The sequence below is a fragment of the Cetorhinus maximus genome, chromosome 19 (assembly GCF_964194155.1).
Source record: "Cetorhinus maximus chromosome 19, sCetMax3.hap1.1, whole genome shotgun sequence".
Classification (NCBI taxonomy): Eukaryota; Metazoa; Chordata; class Chondrichthyes; order Lamniformes; family Cetorhinidae; genus Cetorhinus; species Cetorhinus maximus.
In genome coordinates, this window is record NC_135897.1 from 40,059,194 (window position 1) to 40,072,626 (window position 13,433).

General features: G+C 45.3%; 1 protein-coding gene across 3 annotated transcripts in view; it reads right to left on the bottom strand.

Moving 5' to 3' along the window:
* LOC144693761 (uncharacterized) overlaps positions 1-13,433 on the bottom strand; it is a 92,711-nt gene that overhangs the window by 43,624 nt on the left and 35,654 nt on the right. For all 3 annotated transcript variants that reach the window (XM_078563765.1, XM_078563764.1, XM_078563763.1), the window contains exon 2: positions 3,779-3,810. In XM_078563765.1, coding sequence (XP_078419891.1) covers positions 3,779-3,810 — 32 coding nt within the window. The remainder of the gene's footprint in view (positions 1-3,778; positions 3,811-13,433) is intronic.

Here is a 13,433-nt window from a genome sequence, read left to right on the forward strand (position 1 = left end):
AGCAAGCAACCTGAGAATGTACCATCGTGTGACTCATGCGCACCCACCACAAGCACAAATACACATATGTTGAGGGGTATTGCAGTGGAGGTAGCTAGGAACTCACATGGTGATGCGCACATCACGTAAGCAGGAGAAAGTACAGGAGATGGTGACAGTATTGGAGAGTTCCTGTCGGAGGGCTCAGGACACTCCAAGCCCTGCTCGTTTGGGCGTAGATGTTAAGTGCCGGGGGTCATCCACGAAAAGGGTTCTTCTGGAACAGCAATGGGAAATATGTGTGCTTCTCTCAGCATTTCTGAGGCAGTGGGCGCTCTGAGAGAGAGACCGGAGAAGTCCTTCTGCAACAGGAGTGCCATGATATCGCAGACATTATGCTAATGTTCACCTCCATGGAAGGAGTGACCACATGGATGGATAATCATGGGAGGGGAGATGGAGAAAGGGTATATGGCAGTGGGGACTCTTCCTGAGGCATTCCCATTTCCCACTCCTTGCCTGTCGCACACCATCCCCCGCACCCCTCGCCTCAACTAGAGCACACATGGGGTGGAATCTTCTGGAACTGGTTGGGGTCTTGGCTGCCAGCTGGAGAGCTGGCAAGAGCCCCGTGTCGCCTCATTTAGGGAAGGTTCGCCACATCCTGTTCCAATCATGCACATGACAGGCCAGTGGTAGGCCTTCCTTTGAGATCAAGGATCCTGGAGTCGGAGGTTCCGCCCACCAAGAGATACTGGCCAATCAGAGGATGGCAGCTCTATGGAATGGCATCACCACCAGGAAGGCAGTGGCTGCAGCTGGTACAACACCCACCTGAGGTCTAGGATCGTCATTAGACCCCAGATCCTTTGGGGGTGGAGGGTGGCTCTCAACAGGCCCCAATCAGGTTCCCTTGATCAGGCACTGAGTGCCTTTGAATGAGGAGGCCCCTGCAACTCTCCTGCCCTCCCAACCCCACCCCAGAGGCCCACCAGCAACCCTGCACAGGTTTGCTTGTCATGTTCCCCACATGGCGAGCCCCCGCCCGTCGCTGGATTATAGCCAGTGGTAGTGGGATGAGGCTTTTAAGTGGGCATTCATTGCCTACTTAAGGGCATCAACTGGTGGGGCAGGAAAGTTATCCATGGCAATGGCCTTAATTGGGATGGAAGCAGAAATATGGGAGGATTTCTGATGGTACTGTGAGATCCCCTCATGAGCTTATGTTAGCTGGAGCATGCCTGGATTCCTCCGAGGTGGAAAGGATGCTAATCGTTCAGCAACTTCCTCCTCATGCAGCTGCCCTCTTCTCTGCAGCACTATGTTGTGAAGGAGACAGCAGCCAATAAGGATCTTCAGGAGATTCTTGATGGGTCAGACTAAATGGTGCCTCTAGATCTGTTGAGGCACCTGAAGCGCTTTGACTGATGCAATCATTTGTTCTATTATTGCCCTTGTGGTCATGTGGCTCCTGTTGTATCTTTCCTCTGGTTCACCAGTAGGGTTCCTTACAGGAATCATCAGCCAGGGCCCCAGAGAGTAGCCACTGTCTCCAAGGAGCCAGCTGCTGATCCTCTCTGAAGGTGTGAAAACCTGGGGGAGATGTGATTGCCGCAGACTGAGTCACGGCAGCTCCCTGGTATCTAGCGCATACATCATAATTCGGTGGGCACAAACTATCGAAACATTGAGGGAGTGGAATCCCTTGCAATTGAAAAATGCGCCTGGGTGATGTGGGGGAACCTTGATTGCCACACGTGTGCAGTCAGTGACTTCCTGCACCTGTGGGAATCTAGCCACCACAGTGAAGCCAATGGCCCTCTGTGGCTGACTGGCCTTATACATTGCAAAGCGTACACAAGTAGCAATCTTGGAATGTATGGCATCAATGATTTGGTAGATCCACTTACAGGCAACAGATTGTGAGATCCTGGAGATGTCACCAGCAGATCCATGGAAAGAGTTGGAGGTGAGAAAGTTAAGGACTGTCATCACTTTGACAGCCACTGCAATGTGTGTCCACCTGGCCCTCTATGAAAAAGGTCTTGTTTCAGGAGGTTGCAGGTGTCAGCAATGACCTGCTGGGAAAGCCGGAAGTACCGTTGTTCGGTCATGTTGTGAAATCCCACTCTGTCTGTAAACCCTGTGCTAGAGGATATCACCTCCTTCAAGCTAGAGCTCTGTGTTCAGCACCTCAGTTTGTAGATCAGCATGTAGCTGTGAAAAAGGCAGCTGCTCGTGCTGCTCCTGGTGCTGCTGCTGCAGTTGCTGGTGTGGTTGCTCCTCTTGCTCTTCATCAGAGGTCAATGCTATAGCTGCATAAGTTGCTTCCATGCTGTAGTGAAGGCTGACAGCGGAGAAAATCAGATCAAGGGGTACAAAGTTCAAGGTAGGTGAAATGACTTCCAAGAAGTTTGAAAAGCAGTGAAATCAGACTCTCAGAACAAATTGTGTAAACGCAGCCTTTCACTGAGACAGGCCACATTTCATTCTTTAAAGGCTGTCTATCCTGTCAGTTTCATTGATCTATGACTTTCCACTGTGCTCTCGCCTTGTTGATGTTGGCGAGTTCCACACAGCTTGGGAAACCCATGTGTTGGGTGTTAAAGTCAGAATGCTGGATTAAGTTCTCAGTTAACTGCCTGTTTGAATGTTGTAATTGCCTACCCAACAGCTGGACAGTGGTTCCCTGCCCACCTGCAAACCCACTCGATTAAAGCTGGAAGTGGGCAAGATCCTGTCAGGATCCCATTCTGAAGCTGCTTTTTGAGGCTTTAACCTCTTCTTGCATTTGAATCCACCTCCCCTTGGCAATTAAAATTGTGCCCAGTCTGTTTAAATAGATTTGTATCCTTGCACTTCCCCATCTCTGTAACCTCCTCCAATCCTAATACTTCCCAGAACACTTGGTTCCTCTGACTCCAGTGTAGTATGCATTTCCTCCCTACCCCACTCCCTTCACTCCACCATTGCCAGATGTGACTACAGTGACCTAGCACCTATGCTCCAGAATTTCCATGCTAAACTCCTCCTCCTTTAAGACAAAGCTTTGGTCACTGATCAATAGTTCCTTCTTTGACTCAACACCCATTTTTGGCTGATTATGTTATTTTTTTCTCAGCTATAGGAACTACATGAATGCAAATTGTTGCTGCTGAAGTGCCTACGACTGGAATAAACTAATCATCTCTCCAACTATAACAATGTGCACTCATACAACTCCTTCAATACAGAAAAGATATTGGCAGGTGCCCTCTTATTGATCGCAGCTATAAGAATTACTTGTGTTTGTCTATTTAGACCATTTCTCACAGGAAATACTTCAGCAATGGTAAAGGGATAAACTGATTTAACCAAGCTCCATCTCCATAGCTGAATATCAAATGTGCCCAGAATCTGGATGACCTTTGAGCAATGCATAGGATGTGCAGATTTACATCGGTACACAGACTGACCCAGAGTGCCAGTTCCCATTAATTTTACTACTACCACTCTGAGATACCTGCAAAACACTCCCAAAATCTATGCCACCATAGAAGCTTGGGAAAGAAGACCCAAAAGGATGGACTCTTTGTGATCAAAAATGCTGTCCAGGATGAGGATTTGCCTTAATAGATACAAAGTACTGTAGTCTCCTTTTAAGAGAACAACAGAGAGGTAATTTGCACAGGAAACACTGCCTATTTTCAATATTTCCATATTGACATACTTTGCATTGTTGCCAGGCTATATGCAAAACATACAATAGCTTCAAGTATAGACAAAAAAGTCAGAGATGTCAATGATACCATGGTGTTACCTTTCAAGTCCTTTGGTGGAGTTCTCTCTTCACTGTAAGAAAATTAAAGACCAGTTACAGGTCAGTCATGGTTCTTGTGGCTAAAGTTTTACATCAACATTTTTCCAGGGAGTGGAACAATTTAGCTTTCATAACTGAAGTAATGCTAAGAAGAAACTAAAACCACTGCAAATACAACACTATATATGACATTTGGACTTTGCATTATCACGGAACAAAAAAGTGAAAACTTTTAATCATCCAGCAGTACAGAATAAAAGTTTATGTTAAAATGCAAACTAACTGTAAGACCCTGATTTTAACTCCCCTACAGTCTACCACCTCCCCCATTAAAACCTGGGTCTCTGTGGTACCAACAACCAACAAAGATATTTGACATCCTGCAGGCATTCATTAAATTGCTGCTACATAGCTTATTTTTCTAACAAAACATTTATGTAACTAAAATATGACTAAATCTATTACTCTGTATAGCTGCGTCCAGAATAAAGAAAGGAATTCACCACAATTCACACCACAACAAATTAGTGTTATTGCTGAAAAAAGGGACATGTTGCCGAAGCTTAATGTCTTGCACTCATCAGAAACACAAGAACGCCAAATTTCAAATGATCACAATAATTTATACTTCAGGAGAAAAAAGGGCTGATTGGTTGGCAAGTCAACTCTGATTGGCTGGGGCGTTGCCATGGGGAAAACAATAAGGAACAATAGGCTCCCCAAGCTCCTGCATACTTCAAAAAAGGTTTAAATGTATTCCTTTTGTTTGCATAGAATGGGTGCCTACATATGTCACTTCTAGCAAGTGTAAATGAGCCACATTACAAGCTCAACTGATTGTCTTAAGTTGGTTGTTTGTGTAGATATTAGTGCACTCAGGATTGTTCAGGAAATGCTGCCCAATTGCATAATTTCATCTAACAATAGAAGTACGGTCTGTATTCTGCCTATTAGAAACAACTGAAAGAACATGCTGTTTGTTTCAATCAGCCAATCACTGGGATGTATGGCCTACATACCTGCCATCGCACCAGCACTGAAATTCATTCAGAACATTGCTCTATTGTGTGGTAGGCAGAGCGTCTTTGTGTAGCCACTGCATGGTAGTAGCATGCAGCAGCTTGCTTAACCTGCTGTTCAAATGGTTGAGATACTTTGCCTTTCCAAGGTAATTTGAGGTTTTAAGATTTAAGATAATCAGTCAAGCTTGAAATATGCCTCAGGTACACTTACTAAAAGCAACATATATTCCAATGCAGGGACCTGTTCTCTGCAAACAAAGGGTATTTGTTCAAGCCTTGTACCTCTTTTGAATTACCAGGAGCTTAGGGGGCCTATAGTTCCCTGTTGCTTTCTCCATCTCACCAATCAGAGTAGACTTGCCAACAAATCAGCACCCTTTTCTCCTTAGTATAAATTGTTTTGATTGTTTGAAATTTGGCATTCTTGGGTTTGACCTGATGAGTGAAAGATGAAAAGCTTAATCAACATATCTCCCTTTTCAGCAGTATTCAATTTCTGTACTACTAAATTAGCATTATGTATAATGGCATGAAAGAGCAAAGTGACACACAGTGAAAATAACAGTTCCATCTTGAGGTGACACTGGAGTCTGAAAACGCGGAACAGCAATTTCTTTCTATGAAGACAAAGAAAAAGCAAGCAGCCAATAATTATATTGACATCAAGAAATATAATGAGAAACAGAATTTGAATTTACTTTATTAAATCACTCAAGTCAGTCTGGAACTGACAAATACATGGCCAAAAAGGAGGGTATCATTCCTTGTCAAAAGAAGAAGGGGATTCCATATCAGTAAAAGAAACACACACCGGAGAAGATGCATTGCTTGAAATGTACATTAGTTATTTGACAAAGAATACGTTTAACAGGAGTAATTTGACATTAGCTAAGCAGTGAATAAGTGCTTTGCTAACAAGGGCCTAGAAATTTGGCTGTGTGGCACCCATTTTTCATAACTGGTCTACTAAGCTCCCAATGTGGTTGGCAGGGAGTGTGTGCAGATTGCCAGCTAGAAGTTCCCTACCCACCATATTGCATACAGTGGATCCACTGGTTGCAAGAACTTACATAAGGAACATTTAAAGGACAGAATAATTTATTCAAAATTAGGGTGCTGTATGTCTTACAAGACCTGTTTGTGGTTGCCACAGCAAATATTCGTCAGGTACTGAACTGACAGCACAACGTGGCTCTAACAGGCATGAATGCCCCCATACTCATCTATACCCCTCTCAGCTACCACTCTTACCATCTCCCCATTCACCACTCCATCCCCTTCAATCTCCATTACCACCAACTCAATTGCCCATCCTTCCTGGACCGCCCAATGACCTGTCTTCACTTACCAGCAGTGTCTCAGTAGCCCAACCTTCAATTATGATTCGCCAGTAATTTTGCTGGCTCCATGGAAATGAAGCCCAACACAATTTTGGAGGAGGTTGGGCATGACCATTCAGGTGCAGGAATTGTAGGCTGCATTTCCTGCTTCCAAAAATGCAATGCACAAATTTCTAGGCCAAGGTTTGTAGATTTAAATATAAAACCATTAGCAAATCGAGCATTACACAACACACTGTAGTTACAGTTCTGAAGATTTGACTTCAGATATCCCTGGACATCTTATACTTAATCTGATATAAGGGTGTAAAATAGAATAACCCAAAAACTTTACCTAAATTGCCCAAAAACAAAATGCAGTGCAGTGTGCAAACGTGTTAGTGGCAGAGTGGGTGGGAGGTTAAGAGGGAGAGGGAAGCTCTCCGCTACTCAACACTCTACTGAAGCACAAAAACCTCTTCAGTCCCAATCGTTTATATCTGCCCTTCTTTACAGTGGTTAAGGGTAGTGTCCAAGACCCAACCATCTTCAGCTGCTTCATCAATGACCTTCCCTCCATCATTAGGTCAGAAGTGGGGATATTTGCTGATGATTGCACAATGTTCAACACCATTCACGACTCCTCAAATACTGAAGCAGTCCATGTCCATATGCAGCAAGACCTGGATGATATTCAGGCTTGGACTGATAAGTAGCAAGTAACATATGTGCCAAACAAGTGTCAGGCAATGACCATCTCCAACAAAAGAGAAGGTAACCATCGCCCCTTGACATGGAATTACCAGCACTGAAGCCTCCACTAGCAACATCCTGGAGGTTACCATTGACCAGAAGCTTAACTGCACTAGCCATATAAATACTGTGGCTCCAAGGGCAGGTCAGAGGCTGGGAATTCTGGGGAGAGTAACTCACCTCTGACTCACCAAAGCCTGTCCACCATCAACAAGGCACAAGTCAGGATTGTGATAGAATACTCTCCACTTGCCTGGATGAGTGATTTTCAGCTACAAAATCACTTAAGAGGCTCGACACAATCTAGAAAAAAGCAGCCCGCTTGATTGGCACCTCATCCACAAACATTCATGCCCTTCACCAACGATGCATAGTTGCAGCAGTGTGTACCATATACAAGATGCACTGCAGCAACTCACCAAGACTCCTTCGAAAGCACCTCCCAAACCTGCGATCTCCACCATCTAGAAGGACAAGAGCAGCAGATGTATGGGAATGCCACCACCTGCAGGTTCCCCTCCAAATCACACATGATCCTGACTTCAAACTATATCACCGTTCCTTCACTGTCGCTGGGTCAAAATCCTGGACATCCTCCCTAACAGCTCTATGGATGTACCTACACCACATGGACTGCAGTGGTTCAAGAAGGCAACTCACCACCATCTTCTCAAGGGCAATTAGAGATGGGCAATAAATGCTGCCCTAGCTAGCAACCCATTCAGCAGTCTTTAATCTCAGCCTAGCAAAAAAGATGATCCCGATGGCAAGGTGTTGGATTTAGGTAATAGTGAAATTATTTTGGAGATAATTGGCATGGCAAGTCACAAATTTGATGCCAACTCAATTCCAATAAAGTTAATCAATTAGCTTCCATTGCCTCTCAATCCTTGATAATGCCAACATAAAGATTAGTTTTGAACTCAGATCTCACTTCATCCGCACACAGTTAGCGCTGCTGCAAGCCTCACTCCCACATCTCACAGTTTGCACACACAGCTAGCTATTCGACAATGACAGGCATATCATCCAAACATATTGCACCACTGACACATTTCACATCTCTTGCCGCCAAGGTGGTCTATAATTGCAGGCAGCAGCGCTGAATTGGCAGAAGTTGGGAATGGTTGCATACCCTCACCCTAATGGAAGAGATGGCATTGGCAATCATTGCAGTGGCCACGACTGAGGCCATGGCCAACAATGGAGCTGAAAACATGGAGGATGTTCCTACCTAATCCTCCATCTTCCATCCCACTTCCTCCTTTTCCCACAATCTCTCCTGAGTTACAAGCTGCAGATTGTGTAAGCATGTATCTCTTGCTTTCTTCTCTATCTCTTACACCAAACTTACCCTTGTGCCTTTATCCTTTCAGATATCCAAGAATTGCCAATGATGCGAGAGTGTGAATTGCAAAAGGAGTAGGGCACTGATGAAGAAGAAACACTTTGATTCGATCTCACAGCCACCACCAACGCAGACACTGCATGTACTTTAGATAGTAGAATAGAGGCATGACCTGCATGTGGTGAGTCACTGGGCAGGAGTGGCCTGCAAGCCACGGCAGGGGGAAAGGATAGTGCGGCTGCCAGCTCAGCAGAGGGTGAGGGTGAGGTTCCACACAAGTTCAGCTGCAGAGGACTCAGGGCTTCAACGGTGCAACCATTGAAAAAGGCTGACGTGAATGTGCACAGCTATGCTTGTACATTGCAGACCTGCCAGAAAACCTGATGTCACAGTCAAGGAGTATGGACGAGTCCAGCTCCAATTTGGTGCAGGAATTTGCACAGAGCTAGGAACCTATCCTTTCCAGTGTGGAAGACCTGGCCAACAAACTGAGAACACTTGCAGATCCAACCATGATATGCCATCTGATGGTCATAGTCTCAGCTTCCATTGCAACACAAGCAGAAGTCACCCAATGTCTGAGTGCTGCTGTGAGAGCTCAGATTGAAATCATGATTCCTCAGCTTGATGCCATGCAAGCTCACTGCTGCCATTATGACTGTGGATATCAGCTCACAGAGGGGTTTCAGGGTCTCACAGCAGCCCAGCAATTATAATCCATCAGAACAGTAGGGTGGCTGAGCCAGTGCCCCAGGGGATTAGCTATGGCTCCATGGGGCACAAACCTGCTATCCTCTCTCAGCACTCATCCTCCCATCACTGTCATACCGCAGACTGAGGGGGGTGGCAACTATAGCACCCATGACTGGGAACAAATAGTTTATCCAGAATCCTTGCAGTCACAACCAAGGGCTTTTGCATTTACAGTACCACTACCTTTTGACTTCAGGAACTTTAACTAACGTGCAAACCACCATGCACTTCTGCAAACTCAAACAGAGGCAGTAGAAATTAATCAGCAAATTAACTGAAAGTGGTTGATGACCTTTTTAAATAGTGCTACCTGGTTTGGGGGCTGGATTCTTTCTGCTGCTGAGCATGCACTCAAAGAGAATGGAAACTGAAATGGTGATGTTGAAAATGGTTGTGCTGGCATCAAATTAACATTATACGTGGTTGATGTAATGATCAGCCTACTCTGCATACTTCCAGCATATACTCCTAATAACTGCACTACTGGCTTCCCTGAAATGGCGCTTGGTGTTGGCTATGCCGAAAGTGTGTGCTCACATGGCACAAATGTTATTTTGATAGAAAGATGGTAATTACAGTGCCAAAATGAAATCTGCTGTCAATTTGCAGTCAAATTTTTTCCACCAGCAGGAAAGTCCAGTCAAAGAGATATAACTGTAAAATCTCAGCCAGGCAATTCAGGAGAAAAGTGTGGGGACACTTCTCCATTCAGAAGTGTGGAACAATCTCCCACCAATAGCAGTAGAGACTAGCTCAATTACTAATTTTAAATAGGAGATTGATAGATTTTTGTTAGTCCAGGGTATTAAGGTGTTAGGCTTCACCTCATTAGCACATTTGTGCAATTAATAAAGCTTGCATTATCAAATTGTACTGTACACAGTTAGTAGTGCATAGCTGTACGTAGCTTAGTGATGAAAAGTTTTAATTTGTATGTATTAGTGGGATGATTCATGAATTTTGGGTTATGTTGTTGAGAAAGTCTTAGAGTTGGCATTCCTTTAAGTGCCAAATATTGTAATGTGGCTTCAAGAAAGAACACATAGAGTGAACTGCAGTTCTAGCTAGGACACATTGCACATTTGGGCTCCAGCAAGTCTAACTTAACGGTAAACAGAAGATAAAGCTACAAAGCTGATTGGATAGAAGAATGGTCTGAGGACAGGACCTCTGGTTAAAAAAATTCTTTCGAGTTATCAACAGTCACAGATTGCAACTCTTTCGAGTACAATCACAGTTCTTGGTTTCCGGGAGTGGGACATGAACCCACAACCCTCTGATTCAAAGGCGAGGGTGCTATGAACTGAGCCACAGCTGACACCTCTAGGACCTCTAGTTAAACTCTTTCGAGTTATCAACAGTCACAGATTGCAACTCTTTCGAGTACAATCACAGTTCTTGGTTTCCGGGAGTGGGACATGAACCCACAACCCTCTAATTCAAAGGCGAGGGTGCTATGAACTGAGCCACAGCTGACACCTCTAAAATTCTTTCGAGTTATCAACAGTCACAGGTTGCAACTCTTTTGAGTACAATCACAGTTCTTGGTTTCTGGGAGTGGGACATGAACCCACAACCTTCTGATTCAAAGGCGAGGGTGCTATGAACTGAGCCACAGCTGACACCTCTAGGACCTCTGGTTAACAGTCACAGATTGCAACTCTTTTCGAGTACAATCACAGTTGTTGGTTTCCGGGAGTGGGACATGAACCCACAACCCTCTGATTCAAAGGCGAGGGTGCTATGAACTGAACCACAGCTGACACCTCTAGGACCTCTGGTTAAGGGGTACAAATTAAGGTTAGATCGTTGTGGGGAAGATAGGAGCACTCTTCCCGTTGGTCAAGAGTTGCAAATATTGGGTTGGAATTTGTTAGTTGAGTTGATTCAGGTGCACATACTTGAGCTAAATGTTGCAAAGCTACCTGCAAAAAGTTTATAAAAATAGGGCTGCATCACTGAGGTCTTTGCATTCACCAAGGGTGAGCATTTGTCACATGACACTTGCTGAAGGGGTAGGGGCATTTGTCAGGAAAGAGTTAGGAGTAGGGCACTTGCTAGGAAGTTAACATTTGTGAAGGACATTGCCCGTCCACAGGTATTTGTCACAGAGCTGAGAAGTTGCTGTAAGAACCCAGTATAAGGCTTAGTTAGTGATTAAAGTAATTATCACAGGTTGCGAGGACCCAGTATTAGGAATCAGTGAATCTAGCATTGACAGGGCTAAAGTAATTGATTTGAGAGGGAGAGGGAGAGATAGAAACAGAATATCCATTAGGCAGCAATGAAGTGTGTAGCTTCAGCAGTTAAGGTAGACTGGGAAGTTGTAAAAATGAGTTGAAAAAGGATTCAATGGAGTTGAAGTCTTAAAGCTGCAAAGGGATTTGTATGTATGTTAGAGTTAAGTTGGCTAAGCTAAAATCACAAAGTGATGGAAGGGGTCATCAGCAGTGCAATCAAGTGGCACTTGCCTAGCAATAATCTGCTCACTGACACTCAGTTTGGGTTCCACCAAGGTACCTCAGCTCCTGACCTCATTACAGTCTTGGTTCAAACATGGACAAAAGAGCTGAACTCCAGGGGTGAGGTGAGAGTGACTGCCCTTGACATCAAGGCAGCATTTGACCAAGTGTGGCATCAAGGAGCCCAAGCAAAACTGGAGTCAATGAAAATCAGGGGGAAACTCTCCACTGGTTGGAGTTATACCTAGCACAAAGGAAGATGTTTGTAGATGTTGGAGGGCAATCATCACTGTTCCAGGACATCACTGCAGGAGTTCCTCAGGGTAGTGTCCTCAGCCCAACCATCTTCAGCTGCTTCATCATTGACCTTCTCTCCATTATAAGGTCAGAAGTGGGGATGTTCGCTTGTGATTGCACAATGTTCAGCACCATTTGCGACTCCTCAGATACTAAAGCAGCCTGTGTCCAAATGCAGCAAGACCTGGACAATATCCAGGCTTGGGCACACAAGTGGCAAGTAACAGTCATGCCATGCAAGTACCAGGCAATGACCCTCTCCAACAAGAAGGAATCTAACCATTGCCCCTTCACATTAAATGGCATTACCATCGCTGAATTCCTCCACTATCAACATCCTCGGGGTTACCGCTGACCAGACACAGAACTGGACTAGTCTTAGAAATACTGTGACTACAAGGGCAGGTCAGAAGCTAGGAGTCCTGCAGTGAGTAACTCACCTCCTGACCACCCAAAGCCTGTCCACCACCCGCAAGTCACAAGTCAGGAGTGTGATGGAATACTCCCCACTTGCCTGGATGAGTACAGCTCCAACAGCACTCAAGAAGCTTGACACCATCCAGGACAAAGCAACCCACTTGATTGGCACCCCATCCACAAACGTTCACTCGCTTCATCACCGATGAACAGTGGCAGTGTGTACCATCTACAAAATGTACGGCAGGAACTCACCAAGGCTCCTCAGACAGCACCGTCCAAACCCATGACTGATATCATCAAGAAGGACAAAGGCAGTAGACACATGGGAACACCACCAACTGCAAGTTCCTCTCCAAGCCACTCACCATTCTGGCTTGGAAATATATCGCCGTTCCTTCACTTTCACTGGGTCAAAATCGTAGAACTTCCTCTCTAACAGCACTGCTGGTGTACCTACAACACCAACAGCGGTTCAAGAAGGCAGCTCGCTACCACCTTCTCAAGGGTGGCCCAGCCAGCAAAGCCCACATCTCATGAATGAATAAAAAACCTGTCGTAAGTCAAGAGATCAGGGGTGGAATTTTACATCCCGCGGGCACGTGCCCGACCTGATCAGGCATAAAATTGCGCGAGAAGGCATCGGCCGAGCATCCTGATGTCATCATGTGCTCACGCAAAATTTCGGTTGGCAGGCGTGCGCAAAAGTCGGAAGCGCGCCTACCGACAATTAAGTTCATTAACGGAGCAACTGACTCTGATTTTTCCTGGTCCGTCCAACCTTACGGTTGGCGGATGGGCGAATCGGCCAGGCGGACTTTGCATTTTTCATGAAACCTCATCCAAGAGCGGGATGAGGTTTCTGTTATTAAATAAAATAAAAATAAAAGTATATGGACCAGCATTTTTGTCATCTATATGTTCAGGTACCTGATTATGATGCATGGACATTTTTTTTTCTGTGTTTTAAAACTTTATTGAAACATTTTTGGGTCTGCAGCTCCCTGAGACAGCTCTCTGCCTTCAGGGGGCTTTCTCTCAGTGCTTGTGCACGCCTGCGCTGGCATCATCGCCCATCCTCTTCCCGCCCCCACCCTGGCCGGGGGTTGATCGAGGTCGGCGATCCATTTCCCAGACGATCCCAGGCCCTCTGATCGCGTCCGTCCGCCGAGCTAAAAATTCAGACCCTGGTTCAAGGAACCAAGAAAAGAATATCCCCGAAGTCCCAGGATCCACAGGAAAGACAGACCAACATAAGCTGAATTTGTGTATCGTGCCACAATG